Source organism: Podarcis melisellensis, assembly GCF_964234715.1.
Source record: "Podarcis melisellensis genome assembly, chromosome: 10".
Lineage (NCBI taxonomy): Eukaryota > Metazoa > Chordata > Lepidosauria > Squamata > Lacertidae > Podarcis > Podarcis melisellensis.
The window spans coordinates 42441489-42457774 of NC_138542.1; the positions used below are offsets into that span (position 1 = coordinate 42441489).

At 40.0% G+C, this 16286-nt stretch overlaps 1 protein-coding gene across 6 annotated transcripts in view; it reads right to left on the reverse strand.

Annotated features, from left to right (window-relative positions):
- The window catches only part of ANKS1B (ankyrin repeat and sterile alpha motif domain containing 1B), a 343850-nt gene that overhangs the window by 308570 nt on the left and 18994 nt on the right, over positions 1 to 16286 (reverse strand). For 5 of the 6 annotated variants that reach the window (XM_081927920.1, XM_081927926.1, XM_081927925.1 and 2 more), the window contains exon 3: positions 10004 to 10160. In XM_081927920.1, coding sequence (XP_081784046.1) covers positions 10004 to 10160 — 157 coding nt within the window. Of the gene's footprint in view, positions 1 to 5183; positions 5323 to 10003; positions 10161 to 16286 lie in introns of those variants that run through there. The other variant, XM_081927927.1, reaches the window with a different exon arrangement.

A 16286-nucleotide genomic window follows, 5' to 3' on the forward strand; every position in this document is an offset into this window, starting at 1 on the left:
ATCCCTACAGGAGGAACATAAACCTCAGCAAATATGTGGTCTCATCTGAATGCAGCTCTGCAGATTATGTTAAATGCTTACTGAAGCTAATTCAGACACAAACATTTTCTTGCACAACTCATTTTCTTTGTTCCCAAAGCTGCCAACAAATGAAAATGTACTGAAACAGCCAAATAACAGAGTTTTAATGCTAAAATGAGGGTAGGATTTTGCACATATTTGAACAATCAAAATACTTTTAGTCTTAACTATAGGAACTAACAGTCTACTCAATTTTATATACAGAGTTAATTATTTGTATATATGATTTAAGGACCTACTAATTGATGGAAACCTGGGTTACACTGTCTTTGATGGCATTTACCTAAAACTACAAAAACTTTAGCTGAGATCCTAGGATTTCAGTGTATGAGCAAAAGGTAATAATTTCTATATATTCCCCAAAAGACATTATGGTGGATCACCGAGCCCCTTGACACCAGTCTTTGACAGGTAAATGAAGAGGAAACTGATCACACCCCTTCTCTTACATAAAAACAAATTTAGATCCTTTGGCCATGGACAACCAATTTGTCCTTCTGAGCAATGTGATAGGCTGACACCTGCTCTATCAACTCCAGGTGGTTTTGGATAACAGTAAATACTTAGAGAAAAAAAATTTAAAAATTGTCCAGCTTTTGTGTGCATGCACACTTCTTCAGATACCTGAAGAAGATAAGGTGCTACTGGGCAATTATTTATTATTTCAACTGCTTCAGACCAACACGGCAACCTACCTGAATCTAGTAAATAATACTTAGGTCCATTCTAGTCTGGGGTCAGGCTGCTTAAGGGCCAGAAATGTGACTCTAGTTCTTCTTGGATGGTCCCACTCAGAAGGTAGTGCTGAAGGATTTTTGCTCTGCCCCATGGCCAATGGCTAGTGGGGTTCCACAGGGGTCTAATTTGCCCCTCCCCATTTTTAAAAATGTTAACATTACATGAAACTGCTGGGAGAAGTCAAGTGAAAATTTGGGTTGCAGATCATCAGGATGCTGAGGACACACAACTCTACCATTTCTTTCCATCCTCAGAACTCAGGGAGACTGTGGAAATTCTAAAGTGCTGACTGGAGGCAGCACTGACATGGATGCAATCAAATAAACTGAGGTTGAATCAAGTAATATGGTGCTGTGGATGGGGAGATCCCCAGCTCTTTGGGGTAGCCCTTCCCAAGTACACAGGCTGAGAATGCTCCTGGATTCAGCACCGCCTGGGGAAGCCCAGGTGGCACTGGAGAAAAGGAGTGCCTTTTACCAGTTTCAGCTAGTATGCCAACTGTGCCACTATCTAGAAAGGATTAACTTTGCCATAGTGATCAATGCTTGAGTCACATTTGTATTGGACTACTATAATGCACTCTACAGGGGGCTGCCTTTAAAGACAATGAGGTGCCTTTAAAAACACTTTAAGAACTTCAGATGGTCTAGAAACCCATTGCCTGGATCGGTAAGATAGGTGGTCATGAAGGAGAGGTCCTTCTATATAATGGATCCACTGCTATGGAATTCCCTTCTATTGCATAAAATTTCTTAATTGGAGGCTTTTCCAACAGCTCCAAAGATCCCTCATTTTTCTTCCAGATTCAACGTGCTGGCTGAATTAGTTTATTCCTGGCTCCATTTAAAAAAAGTGGAGCATTGCTGAGTGATAGATTTAAGTTTTTAAAAATTGTATTATTGGTTTTTGTTCTTCAAATGGTAGGTTACTTTGGAAGGGCTGTGCCCAAAAGAGTAGCTCCAAATACTTTTAAAAATACAAGTTCCATCTCTTGTACAGTGGAATTTTGGCTTCATATTCTCTATGTAATAAGAACTATTTTGTATTGTACCATCACATAATTCATATACATAATTACCCTAATAGAATGTAGAAATAAGAATAGAACTTCACATTTATTTGCATACACAAATGTAAAAAAAATAAATCACTACACAAATATTTCACAATTAGATAAGGAAATGTTATCATTTTAAAAATATGTTTAAAAATTAGGCACAGTTGCTTATATAAAGGTTTGAAAGACTTGTAATAACACACATTTATTACAATTCACATTTATATTTTAAGTATATCATATGGTGATAAAATACTCATTTGACAACACAAGTTTATTCATGTCTAGGTAAAGGTAAGGGGACCCCTGACCATTAGGTCCAGTCGCAAATGACTCTGGGGTTGCGGCACTCATCTTGCTTTACTGGCCGAGGGAGCCGACATTTGTCCACAAACAGTTTTTCCGGGTCATGTGGCCAGCATGACTAAGCCGCTTCTGGTGAACCAGAGCAGTGCATGGAAATGCCGTTTACCTTCCCGCTGGAGCAGTACCTATTTATCTACTTGCACCTTGACGTGCTTTCGAACTACTAGGTTGGCAGGAGCTGCAACCGAACAATGGGAGTTCACCCCGTCACGGGGATTCGAACCACCAACCTTCTGATCGGCAAGCCCTAGGCTATGTGGTTTAGACCACAGTGCCACCCATATCCCTTTATTCATGTCTACTTAGAAGTAAGCCTCATTGAGTATCGGGAGCAGTTCAAAGGCCTGGACAGCAAGGTAGAACAGTGTGGCAGATCCACCACTGCATCTGAAGCCCTGATGGTCAAAACAAAAGGTGGTTGATTAGGGCATGTTGAATTTTCAACTTTCAAATTCCAAAAATAAGGGGACTTAATAAGTTCCACAGTGGCCCTGCTATGGTCAGTCTATAGAGAGGTGTTTGAAACAAGTCACAGAGGCAGCAGGGAAGGTGTATACACCGAAGAAGATGAGGGCTACATCAGAGGCCAAGAAGCAAGATGGCAGCGGATGTCCAAGAACGAATCAATGCAAGACTTGGTGAAACCTGTTGCTTAAATTTCTTATTAACATTACTTTCTAATGTTCTTTTTTGATTACAAGGTAATGCTGTATGTTAAGTAGGATATGTTTTATGCCAAAATTCTATTTTTATAGCATTACCTGACATTTCAGATGGTAAAATTAAAATTCTTTGATTTTTCAAGAGCAGTTTATGTGTTTTGTAACCAAACATAGATTTACCAAGCTAAATGTTGTCCAGTCACAAAAATAATAACAGATTTGAATTCCTTACACCCAAAATCATATTTTTAGGTCATCTCACTAAAGAATTTTGCAAAAAAAATTCACCCCCAAAATGACATCCCTAGTGGATGGCTATTTTTCACTTTTTGCTCCATCTTTGGATCTATGCAATCCACCAGTGACCCTACCTAGCATCCCCTAGCATCTCATTTTTGTGTCTTCCAAAGGCTAGTGCCAGAGGAATTACCATCCATATGCACCCATTGTACTTTTGGTGGTTGCAGCAAGGCCTGTGCAGCAGCATAGCACCCCTGCTGGGAGAGTATGATAAAGAGACACCTCTGCCTCATCCTAACTCATTCCAGAACTGTGGATTTGGGGGAGGGGGAGCAGTATTGCTCTGCAAGCATGTGTTTCTAAATAAGGAACACTAGATATTTATTTGATGTTGATAGTAAAATATCATAGAAATTGGAAATATAGTGGTACCTCGGGTTACATATGCTTCAGGTTACATACGTTTCAGGTTACAGACTCCGCTAACCAAGAAATTGTACCTCAGGTTAATAACTTTGCTTCAGGATGAGAACAGAAATCGTGCTCTGGCAGCGTGGCAGCAGCAGGAGGCCTCATTAGCTAAAGTGGTGCTTCAGGTTAAGAACAGTTTCAGGTTAAGAACGGACCTCTGGAATGAATTAAGTACTTAACCCGAGGTACCACTGTATACTGTAGACATAATACATTTGAACAGGTATGTTCTATACAGTGCTATTGTAGTTTGAATTACCAAGTTAAACTACAAACGACCTCTTCCAGAAGTTGAAAAAGAAAGTTCCAAACACTTGTTTTATTCAAAATAGTACCAACATACATGTGCACATTTAACCTACAGGTAACTTTTATTTAAGACAAAGCTGCTATAAGAACTAGCCATGCATGATAAAGTTTGGCAGCTGCATGTTTTTTCTCCAAGTACTGTGTTACTGTTCACAGTATTTATTTAAAATTGTTGTTTATTTTTTGATAAAATAATATTTGCTTCAAACAAAATATTGTAAGTGCTGATCTTATCAAGTACATATTGTGAATTTGGCTAAAATTTCAAAAGAAGAGGAATCAGTAGCACCTTTCCTTTTAGTACATAATAGGAGGAAATTATCAGATTTTTAAAACAGATTTGGATGAATGAACTGACAAAGTACAATAAAATGTTTTGTTGTTTGCTGATCAGTTTTGTTGAGAAAAGAACATGGGCATGATTTGGCAGTGGCAAGTATGTGGGATTGAAAATTCAATGCCCTTTATATGTTGAATTAATTTTCCCTGCTATAAAGTCTGTCACTAAGACAATACTACCAGTGGCCTAGGAAGAGTATGGTGAAACTGAACAGGGGGAGAAATAATGAACATTGAGTTATAGACAGCCAAAGCAATCAGTCACTACTTCCTAGGAACAGAATAGCTTAATGGCTGCAGAGAATGGCTGAATCCTGTGCCATGTTCTATATTTGGGCCATTTTTTTTAGTTCTTTGGAGCAGCTCTATGAAGAAAAATTCCAACCTACCTTGCTCTCCTTTGTCAATGGAAATTTATGGCAAAAAACATGCCAGTAAACTGTATGCTAGCAAATCTTATTTTTCAGTTTTGCCATTTCAACCTGGTTGTAACTTACTCAGTTGCTTACCTAAACAGACATTACCACTAACAGAATTACCAGGAATTTACTTGGCCCCACATTTCTCAAGTTATTTGTATTTTAAATGAATATATTTTTAACATAGTGGTCTTTACCAAACAAACATGTAATCTACCTAACCAAAACATAGTGTAACATAGTTTCAGCCACAAGCATAATGAGTATACCATAAGCCATGCATGCATAACCATATGCTTCAAATAGGCAGTGAGGTATACCACGGCCTTGTGTTGATACAGGGAGTTCTAAGATGTGTGTAATTTAGAGGGACAAAAGATGTACTTGAAAAAGCACACATTGAGATTAGGTAATATATTCTACCCAATTCAATGTACATGAAAAAAACTAGTGCAGAAGAAATGGAATAGCATGTTGCAAGAAAATTGTGAAGGACATTACCTGGGACTCAAGATGCAGATTGAAACTGACTAAAACTGTGAATGTCTAGTCAATTTCAATCTAGTGTCAGTGTCATTGGTAAAACACCTCTGGTTGCAGTTCTACTGCAACTGCTGAGTTGACCCTAAGAAACAGAAAAAGAAAAAAAAAGAGGAAGGGAAAGTAGAGAGCAAGGAGGGGGGAGAAAGAGAGAGAAATAAGGAAGGTAGGAAATAACTGATGCACAGAGTAAGACACACAAGGGATAAGAAAAGATGGAGAACAGGGAAATTGTTGAAACCTCCTCTACATTTTCTTATCAGCTAGTTTAAAATCTAGACATATGTTATCATTTCAGAAAGGTTTGCTGTGGTGTGCATTCAGTTCACTTTCATCTTTGCATACTATAGGGACTGCATACACTTTCATGTTAGAACCTAAGCTTGTATAAATAATTTTAAACTAAAGTGCTGAGTTATGTCCACAAAAACTAACTCTGTAATATATTAAATACTGTACAGTGCTTTTTTTTTCAAGAAAAACAGGTGATGGAGCTCCCCATGAAGCTGTTCCAGTAAGTCGCCAGGCAACTCAGGGCAGCCCTGAATGGATGCCAATTTGACAACAGCAGTGTTCGCTGTCCACAGAGGTGCTAAGAACGACAGCAACCTTTCTCCCTAGCTGGTTTGGGGTCGCCTCTGGTTCTGCTGGAGGCCAAATAAATGCACCCCAACTCCTTTGTTCTCTTAGATTCAAGTGGATGGCTAGGGCAGCTCAGAAATACCCTCGGGTGCACGTGCAATGGCTGGAAAGCTTAAATCCTGCCACAGCTAGATGGGAAATGGATTGAATAAAAGGTTATAGGAATTGGCCCTGCCCCATAGATTGACAAATCACATCTAGGAGTGGCTAGGAGCTAGGTGAAGTCATAGATCTAAAAAAAAGTGTAGACTTGCACACACTGGCCAGCATCTGTTTTGACTTGAAATATTCATTTTGGGCTTCTCAGAAGTATGTAAAGGCAAGAAGCAGGCCAGGGAAGTGCCAGCCCACAATGGGGCCCATCTGAGAGGTGCCAGAACTATGTCTCGGTGCGCTCCAGCTGAAAAAAAGCACTGATTAAATATAATGACCAAAGGTGAACCATATAAGCCCCAATGGAATAATTAATTCCTTTAAGGAAAACCTGTATGAGTTTTATATTGTTTGTTAAATATAATGCACCAAAATGAACAGTAAATATACATGTTTTGATTTTTAAAAATCTTACTATATCTAATAAAAAAGAGCCTAAATAAATTATAAAGTGTGACACTGCTTTTAACGCAATATTGGATTTTTTTTCAAAGCAAAATGTCTTCTGCTTAAGATTAATGATCACTTGATCAATATATAAACTAAGAGAACAGACAGGTGATTTTAATGAAACATATTTTAGCTACATTAATTTTGATGTCACATAACTTCAAGATTTAAAAAAATAAAACCCCTGATTTTATTATTTACTCATAATATTTGTTTCCAGCCTTTCTGCCTCCAAGGCAACTCACAATAAATTAAAATTATTGACACCTCTGTCACTGAATAGACATATTTAAGATGTCATCGCATAAGGAAGAGAATTACTCAACTTCTTAAATTAAATGAAAGAAATAAAAGATGAAACAAAATACACTGTAATGACACACATAATGATTACACATGCTGGACAGAAGGTTCATCCCACATGGCTTATACATATATGATTAAGGCATTTCCTTCCTATTAAAAGTGGATTAAGGTAGTACCAATACAATTAGCTATTACGTTTCTGTTTCTGTTACAATCTTCCTAATACCTGCCATCTCTGTATTTCAGCTTTGCATTTTCTCTATTTCTTCCCTTAACTATATTTATCATAACTCCGACAGCGTGCCTAAGGTTCCCCCTCCCCAGTTACTGCCCTGATTGTTCCTCCTCAACATATTTCTATATTTATTTCCTAGTTTCACACTCCTAGCCATCATTAAACACCATCCCCTCTACACAGTTTATCCTCTGCTCTCTCTCCTAGTTTATGTATTGTAGCACCTTAGCACCTGCAACCCAGCAATCTCAGATAAAAGCTCAACAGCAAGGGAAGAAGCCTCCATTGTCATTTACATAAAATCAAAGATAGCAGATTTATCGTTCTCATGCCATTGTTGTGAATAGGAGCTGCTTTAATTACTCTGAAACTCCAGATTTAAGAGTCAAGCGCCTCCAAAATCTTGTAGCTTTCTCATTAGGATCACTATGAAGGAGACTAATAAGGACCACTAGAGGGTGCAACAAGAATGAGAAGACAAAAATAATCTACTGTTAAGAGATGAGTAGTTACAGGAGCCATTCACACAAAATTTCTCCTTATTTTTAATCCAAGGAAAGGAAATTATTGGCTAGGTTTTCCTAGCTCAGAAAATCATGATCTTATTACTGCACTTTTATTTATTTTTTAATATGTAGCAATAGGAGAAAGCATCTAAAGGAAGCATTGAAAACAAATTATCTGCTAATGTAACTATTTTACTGTGATTTTTATGTTATTAAAATCTAAGTTCCATACAGCTGATTTCAAAAGACATGAACAAATCCCAGTTTTGCTTGTCTAAAATCATCAGTTTGTTCTTATGTTCTGAAAATGCTTCTAAATCAAGAAGAGTAAGAGAGAACCATGTATGGTTTTTAAGCATTTAATTAAAAAGGGAACTCAATTAAAAATACTGTCTGTCAGTATTTTTCAGTCTGTTTCTTATTCATGTTCACCAAGATAATATATAGCCAATATAAATATTTCAGGAAATATATGGTAAAACTATTTTTTAAAAAATATTAATTCCCATATCAGCTATTTTTTCATTTAAAATAACACATTTCATTGTTTTAAAACAATGTCATTCCACACTTTTTTATTTGTAAAGTTCTTTTCATCAACTACAAACCTGGACAAGCCATAACCATATGCAAAATCCCTTTTTAAAAGAGTATTTATTTCACCATATTGGGATGTATTCAGTGGAGCCCTTCACTGATGAACAGCTCTTTGATTCTGTTAAGGACAGAATAGGGAGGCAATTTTTACCAGTTCTGCCTGCTTCTTTTAAACCATTTGTGCTACCTCTCAGCCAAAGGGACAAGAGAACCTGAAAAAGATACCTCCCTCCCTGTACCACTGGTGGATATCTTCGCTGGATTAAGGTGCCTTCCATCATTGAAGAAACCTCTGGATACTGCCCATTTTTTTTTCTCTCTGCACTCAGCACATTTTCATCTATTTTACATTTTGACCAGTTATTACTGAATAGATCCTGATGTGAGAGGGAAGTTAAATCTCCTTCCTTACTTTCATATATATCCCTCCTGAACAAAACTGAAAACATTTCCATATTTGTTGATTTAACAAAACACTTACTGTCTGTAACAGTATGCAAATATAAAAGACTCTCATAGTTATAAATCAGTGTTAAAATAATTATAATATTAAAATAATACATTACATCAGACACTTTCTGTTTTCTGTGTAATACACTATCCTCTTCCTTATGGGGTGGGTGGGTGGGTGGGTGTGTGTGGGAGAGAGAGAGAGAGAGAGAGAGAGAGAGAGAGAGAGAGAGAGAGAGAGAGAGAGACTGAGAGAGAGAACCCTAATTTCTCCTATCCTATCATGTCTGGCAACTTTTCCCTAAAAGCACAACTCCTGCTGTTCTGGAAAAATCTGAAAATAGTATGGCTGATGTTGTGCATTCCTCTTTAAGGAGGAAGTAATGGAACAAGAAGAGGCTAATAAGAATTCCTGGTGTACGAATTTTGTTTTCAGACATTGTGGGATATCCTTGGATACAATATACAGTACATGTTTCCATTAGATTCATGTAGATTCATTATATTGATCAGGAATCCATGTACATACAGTATAGACAATGGCAATAGTTTTGAGTATCACACGCTATGGTAAGAAATATCTTCTAAAAATATACAATATTATAAATATTTGGGGGGCATCTTATCTCATTTTAAGAAAGGCAGCCTTGATATTCAGTATAGTGTTGTGTAGTGCTAGGCTGTGAAGAAGTCTGCAATATACAACAGAGTTCAGAGGCCTTTAAAAATGGTATGAAATCACTGGTGTATTATTTGTTTTTAATTTCTTGGTTTAAAAAGATTATGGGTATACAACATCACATCACCTAGGTTGAAAACCTACAACACACAGCGATTCTGAAATACAAAATTCTTTTTTAAAAAACCATGGGTCTACACTCCTTGTCTGTAAAGAATTCAATAGTAGCAGAGCCTACTACTGCTTAGTAGTACAGTAATAGTACCAGTAGTAGATGACATGGTGAGGCAGCAGTGTTCACCTGCCCTTCCAACAGTTGAGTTGCTGCTGCTTATTGGGATGGAGAGAGGGAGGGTAAGGTGATGAGAAGGTTGACGCTGTGCGAACACACTGGCAGGAGTGCCAGATTGGCTCTGCTAGTGCATATACACCATACTGAACTCCCAGGAACTACCCCTCTGCACCATCCACTACTGAACAGTATCAATGCCTCAGTAGTCATGAGAGCTATCAAATAAGGCTATGCTGAACACAATTCAATAGTAATAATAATGATAAGAACTGTTTAAATGCTAATGTCTGCTATTTTAAAATTAACTGGCCTATCCATATAGCTCTACAAACACAATGATCCTTATTCGCAACCATAGAATTTTTTTTAAGCATGAAGAAGCTTCATGAATCCGTCCATATAGCTGTAAGAATAAAATTATACTTACTTGTGTTTTCTGAAGACATAAACAAAGATATTTAATAACGTCACCTGTTCATTCACTCTGGAATGTGATGGCCCATGATGGATAAGAATCTTCACAATCTCTACATCTCCTTTCCAAGCAGCCAAGTGTATAGGAAAATACCCTTTATTATCTGCCACATTAGTTGATGCTTCAAACTGAAGTAATTTGATAACTACATCCCTGAAAAACATAAAATATGACCTAAGGATTGACAACAAGGTTTCTTTGTAAAGCTGGTTTATCAGAGCACATATTGTCATGATATATTGGAACCAAACAAGCACAGCATTCAGTCTTTACTCAAATGACAGCAACACAAGTGCAAAGAAGCTAGTATCGCTAAGACATTTGCAAATGGTTGTAAGACTTATATCTCATGGGATAAGAGAGTAGATATTTCATAATCACAGAAGGTTTGTTCTCCTTGGGTATTCCACAGATATTCATAATGACAGCAAAAGAGCAAAGATAATATCCATATTTTAAGAGACAGATTACAGGGAGTATAAACATTTGATATACCCGAGGCTTGCAGCTAAAGTTCTGGATGGTTAACAATTTAATATCAGCAATCCCTTACTTGCCTTGACTCTGCTCAGCAATCCACTAGCTGCAAAGTTTCCTTGAATGACATCAGAAAGACCACTGCATCTTCCTGGACAGGAAGGAATATGAAGGTTTCTAGTTACAGTTGAGTCTTGTCTGAGAAACATAGCCTTTCTGAGCTTTATCCTTTAGTTGGTTCTGTATCCTTTGGCTGGTTTTGACTTCTGGCTTGCTCTTTGTTCTTGTCTCCTATTTTGTCCTTCAGTTCTTGCTTACTCTTCAGTCATGCCTCCACATTTGTCCATTAGTCCTGACTGACTTTGTCCCCTCACTCTGATATTCTAATGCAATTTCTACCCCCTGACTCCCAGACCATTGCCTATGGATTAGCACTGATACCAGCTTTACTACTTCTTCGCCTGTCCTTTCTCTTTTCCTCCACAATACTAAATATCAGCCCTCGTAACTCTTCTTTCTCCCTTTATTCTGTATCCCACTCTTACATTTCAATTCCCCTTCAATCAGTGGTGCAGGTAGGTAATTTAGGTGCTGGACTTAACGGTCTTATTATTATTATTATCATTTATCTTATCCACCCCCTCCACCCCCTATTTCACCATTCTGTGCTTTACAAGTACTTATACATTCCTGGTACAGTACAGAGACAACCAAAAACCAGTTTACCAACCCAGATTAAAAAAGAATAATACTTTGAGCATGTGCAGTTTTAGGTCAACTGAACAATGGGGAGATATTCTAGCTGGATGTCATGGATACTGGGACGGTAGGGTAAAAATCATGGCTTTGTTCCATCTTTTGTGGATACTTCCTCTTTCACCCAAACACTTACAAAGACATGTTATAATAGTATTTTACCACACAGATAGCTGCTGAAGAAATAATGCAAGAGTACCATGAGGTCATTAGCCAATTTTTACAAGTCCAGGGAATGGAATATTCTAGCATAAGGAGAGAAAAGAGGGTTGTAAAAGGGGGGAAGAAAAATGGAAGGTGAGTGGAAACATTTGACACAATTTTAGCTTCAGTTGTGTCAACTAATATAAGAGACTTTAAATAAGAACTCTCTTCACAAAGGACTGCCAGATGGTCTAACTGTTCCATTGAGAAAGTCATGCCCAGGGTTTTTAGAGCCTTCACACGGCAAGCGCCTTGCTTCCTAAGTAAGGCAGAGAGCTTAAAAGCAGGTTTCATGTTGCATTTTCCTGGTGTCCTTCAATTACATATAGTTGAAATTGTACAAGTTAAATGCATGTAAGGTGTGATCATATTGTAATATTTTATAATTGCCAGAACTTCATACTTCCAGACCTTAACTGTTTACAAATATAGGTCAGAATTTATGCACCCTCACTTTAATGTTCTGCCCTCTGCTCTGTTAACTGACCAATTTAAGACGATTCCACTTAATGAACATCTTTGGGTCACGTTCTTTTATTCTACCATTGTATAGAAAGCCCAGAGGGAGGCTGACTCTTCCTTTATTATGAACTCTACCAGGAAGACTCACTGAAATTCTTGTTATATTACTGTTTAAACAGGTAGTTACCTTTTTTCTATCATCAAGAAACAGATGGTGAAGAAAAAACTTCCTTTTTGCTCTTCCATAAATATTATCTATTTCTTAATTATGTAAACTAATTATTCTCTGTTTATACGCTTATATTAGTTGGTGGTCATAATAAAATATATCACCCAAAACCATGTTATAATCATAACTGAACTATTCTTCTATATAATAATAAGGTATTCAAATTTTAAGGTTCTTAGTTATGTTTCTGATCAGATCCCAGCCTTGCAAAGTGGCTCGGGGAAGGCGAGGTTTTTTTTTGCAAGGTTGGGATCTGATCAGATCCTAGCCTCGCAAAGCGCCGCAAGGCTGGCTCAGGGAAGGTGGTGTGAGGAGCCCCACCCCCAAAGATGCCTGGAGCAATCACCCCACAGTGCCCCCATTCACACTACACCCTACTGGCGCTGGGTATTTCAGCTCGAGCTGCAATAAGTGCAGAGTCGAGATCACTCTGAAGTCAAGTTACTTTATACTCTGTGTATACTCAGAGGTCCCTCACATACAGTGTGAGTCAGTGACCTCTGGGCCATCCAAAATAATTCTACTGGCTAGCTACCAGAGGATGCAATGCAAGCTGCAAGATGAGCCTTCTTCACAGCCACACAGTAGCCATGATTACATGCTTTAACCAGTGTTTGGGCAGCTTCAGAGTGAGACTTGGGTCACTTGCACTGAAATCTTTGTCCAGCTTGTTTCCTAGCCCCAAGTTCCCCAGAATATCAAGGGGACACTTGAGCTCCACAATGCCAGACAGGACACGGGAGCAATCATGTCAACCATCTGTTTCATCTTGCTGTTCTATAGTGAGACCAGGGCTTCAATAGCACTGACAGCTTTCTCCACTTAAAAATACCCCAGAGCATTCAGGAACACACCAGTTCCATCAGTCTCTGGGGCAAAAGGGCCCACCACTCTACATAACAGGTAACGGTCCAACTCTGACAACTGAGTGCATTTCACTACCCCTATTGTCAACCTATCCCTCATATCACTTGGGGCAAAAAGACTACATCATGCCCTGCCTGATGTGTGGGCCAGATGATCACTTGAGACAGACCCATGGTTGTCATGGAGGCTATCAAGCCCCAAGCCCAGTAACAATCTCCACATGACTATTGAAGTCACCCAGGACTATCACCCTGGGTTCTTCAACAATACCCCAGAGACTACCAAAGGGGAACAGGGTGGTCAGTAGACCAGTGGCATCCCCAATCTGTCTCTTTGGCCCAACACCAGGTGCAGACCCTCTAAATCTATATTAAGTTCAAGAGGTTTTAAGTTCAAGGATATTGTAATAATGTATATTTATTGTGGACAACAGCAAACCCTCCTTCTCAATGCACTAGTATAGGCTGGTGTTGAACCGAGTACCCAGGTGGGCACAGCTGGATAAGGTCAAGCCCACCCAGCTCATTCACCCAAATCTCACAATCAAGTCTAGGATGACCTTGGTCTTATTAAGGACTGATTTGGTATTCAGTAATACCAGTGGGGAAAACCACTGGGCCGGTAAGATACAATCTAAGTCAAATCCCTTATGAATACACAGTGGAAGTGAGGAACAGTTTTAAGGATTTAGATTTGGTGGACAGAGTGCCTGAAGAACTATGGATGGAGGCTCGTAACATTATACAGGAGGCAGCAACTAAAACCATCCCAACGAAAAGGAAATGCAAGAAAGCAAAGTGGCTGTCCAACGAGGCCTTACAAATAGCGGGGGAGAGAAGGCAAGCAAAATGCGAGGGAGATAGTGAAAGATACAGGAAATTGAATGCAGATTTCCAAAAAAATAGCAAGGAGAGACAAGAAGGCCTTCTTAAACGAGCAATGCAAAGAAATAGAGGAAAACAATAGAATGGGGAAAACCAGAGATCTGTTCAAGAAAATTGGAGATATGAAAGGAACATTTCGTACAAACATTACCATAATAAAAGACAAAAGTGGAAAGGACCTAACAGAAGCAGAAGACATCAAGAAGAGGTGGCAAGAATACACAGAGGAACTATACCAGAAAGAAATGGATGTCTCGTATGGTAGTGTGGTTGCTGACCTTGAGCCAGACATCCTGGAGAGTGAAGTCAAATGGGCCTTAGAAAGCACTGCTAATAACAAGGCCAGTGGAAGTGATGATATTCCAGCTGAAGTATTTAAAATTTTAAAAGATGATGCTGTTAAGGTGCTACACTCAATATGCCAGCAAATTTGGAAAACTCAGCAGTGGCCAGAGGATTGGAGAAGATCAGTCTATATCCCAATCCCCAAGAAGGGCAGTGTCAAAGAATGCTCTAACTACCGCACAATTGCACTCATTTCACACGCTAGCAAGGTTATGCTTAAAATTCTACAAGGCAGGCTTAAGCAGTATGTGGACCGAGAACTCCCAGAAGTGCAAGCTGGATTTCGAAGGGGCAGAGGAACCAGAGACCAAATTGCAAACATGCGCTGGATTATGGAGAAAGCTAGAGAGTTCCAGAAAGACATCTACTTCTGCTTCATTGACTATGCAAAAGCCTTTGACTGTGTCGATCACAGCAAACTATGGCAAGTTCTTAAAGAAATGGGAGTGCCTGATCACTTCATCTGTCTCCTGAGAAATTTCTATGTGGGACAAGAAGCTACAGTTAGAACTGGATATGGAACAACTGATTGGTTCAAAATTGGGAAAGGAGTACGGCAAGGCTGTATTTTGTCTCCCTGCTTATTTAACTTATATGCAGAATTCATCATGCGAAAGGCTGGGCTGGATGAATCCCAAGCCGGAATTAAGATCGCCAGAAGAAATATCAACAACCTCAGATATGCAGATGATACAACCTTGATGGCAGAAAGTGAAGAGGAATTAAAGAACTTTTTAATGAGGGTGAAAGAGGAGAGCACGAAATATGGTCTGAAGCTCAACATCAAAAAAACGAAGATCATGGCCACTGGGCCCATCACCTCCTGGCAAATAGAAGGGGAAGAAATGGAGGCAGTGAGAGATTTTACTTTCTTGGGCTCCATGATCACTGCAGATGGTGACAGCAGTCCCAAAATTAAAAGACGCCTGCTCCTTGGGAGAAAGGCGATGGCAAACCTAGACAGCATCTTAAAAAACAGAGACATCACCTTGCCAACAAAGGTCCGTATAGTTAAAGCCATGTTTTCCCAGTAGTGATGTATGGAAGTGAGAGCTGGACCATAAAGAAGGCTGATCACCGAAGAATTGATGCTTTTGAATTATGGTGCTGGAGGAGACTCTTGAGAGTCCCATGGGCTGCAAGAAGATCAAACCTATCCATTCTGAAGGAAATCAGCCCTGAGTGGTCACTGGAAGGACAGATTGTGAAGCTGAGGCTCCAATACTTTGGCCACCTCATGAGAAGAGAAGACTCCCTAGAAAAGACCCTGATGTTGGGAAAGATTGAGGGCACAAGGAGAAGGGGACAACAGAGGACAAGATGGTTGGACAGTGTTCTCGAAGCCACAAACATGAGTCTGACCAAACTGCAGGAGGCAGTGGAAGATAGGTGTGCCTGGCGTGCTCTGGTCCATGGGGTCACGAAGAGTCGGACATGACTAAACGACTAAACAACAACAAAACAGCACCAGCAGACTGGAGGGCTCAGTGGAAATGCTACCAGTACCTTCTAGTGATGTCGGATGGCTGGAACAAGGAACCGAAACCAAACATATAGGCCTCCACTGCAGATGGTAGTCAGTCCCTTCATTCCAACTTTACCCTCGCCTGCACTGGAATTGGAGCAGCATCTTTGCCACTTTCTGCTAGCTGCCCACCCAGACACATTTCATCACCATTTTCTTCCATCCCTATAAACCAGTGTTTCCCAACCGGTGTTCCGCGGCACACGAGTGTGCCGTGAGACGTTGCCTCGTGTGCCGCGAGATGCCTGGAGGGAGGCGGGCGAGTCGGGCGGCGAGAGGCGGGGCGGCGGCGGCGAGGAGAGGCCGCGCCTCCTGCTGCTGCCTGGCGCTCCTCCTCGCAGCCGGCAGCGCTGCCTGGGCGCCTCCGCGCGACTCTGCCTCGCTGGGTTTGGTCTCCCAGCAGAGACGGGTCACACGCGCCCCTCCCTCCCTCCCTCAGCCTGCGCGGAGGGAGAGCCAGAGAGAGGCATCGCTCCTGCGCGGCGGGAGAGGGAGCAGCCGGAGCGATGCCCCAAACGAACGCATGGGAC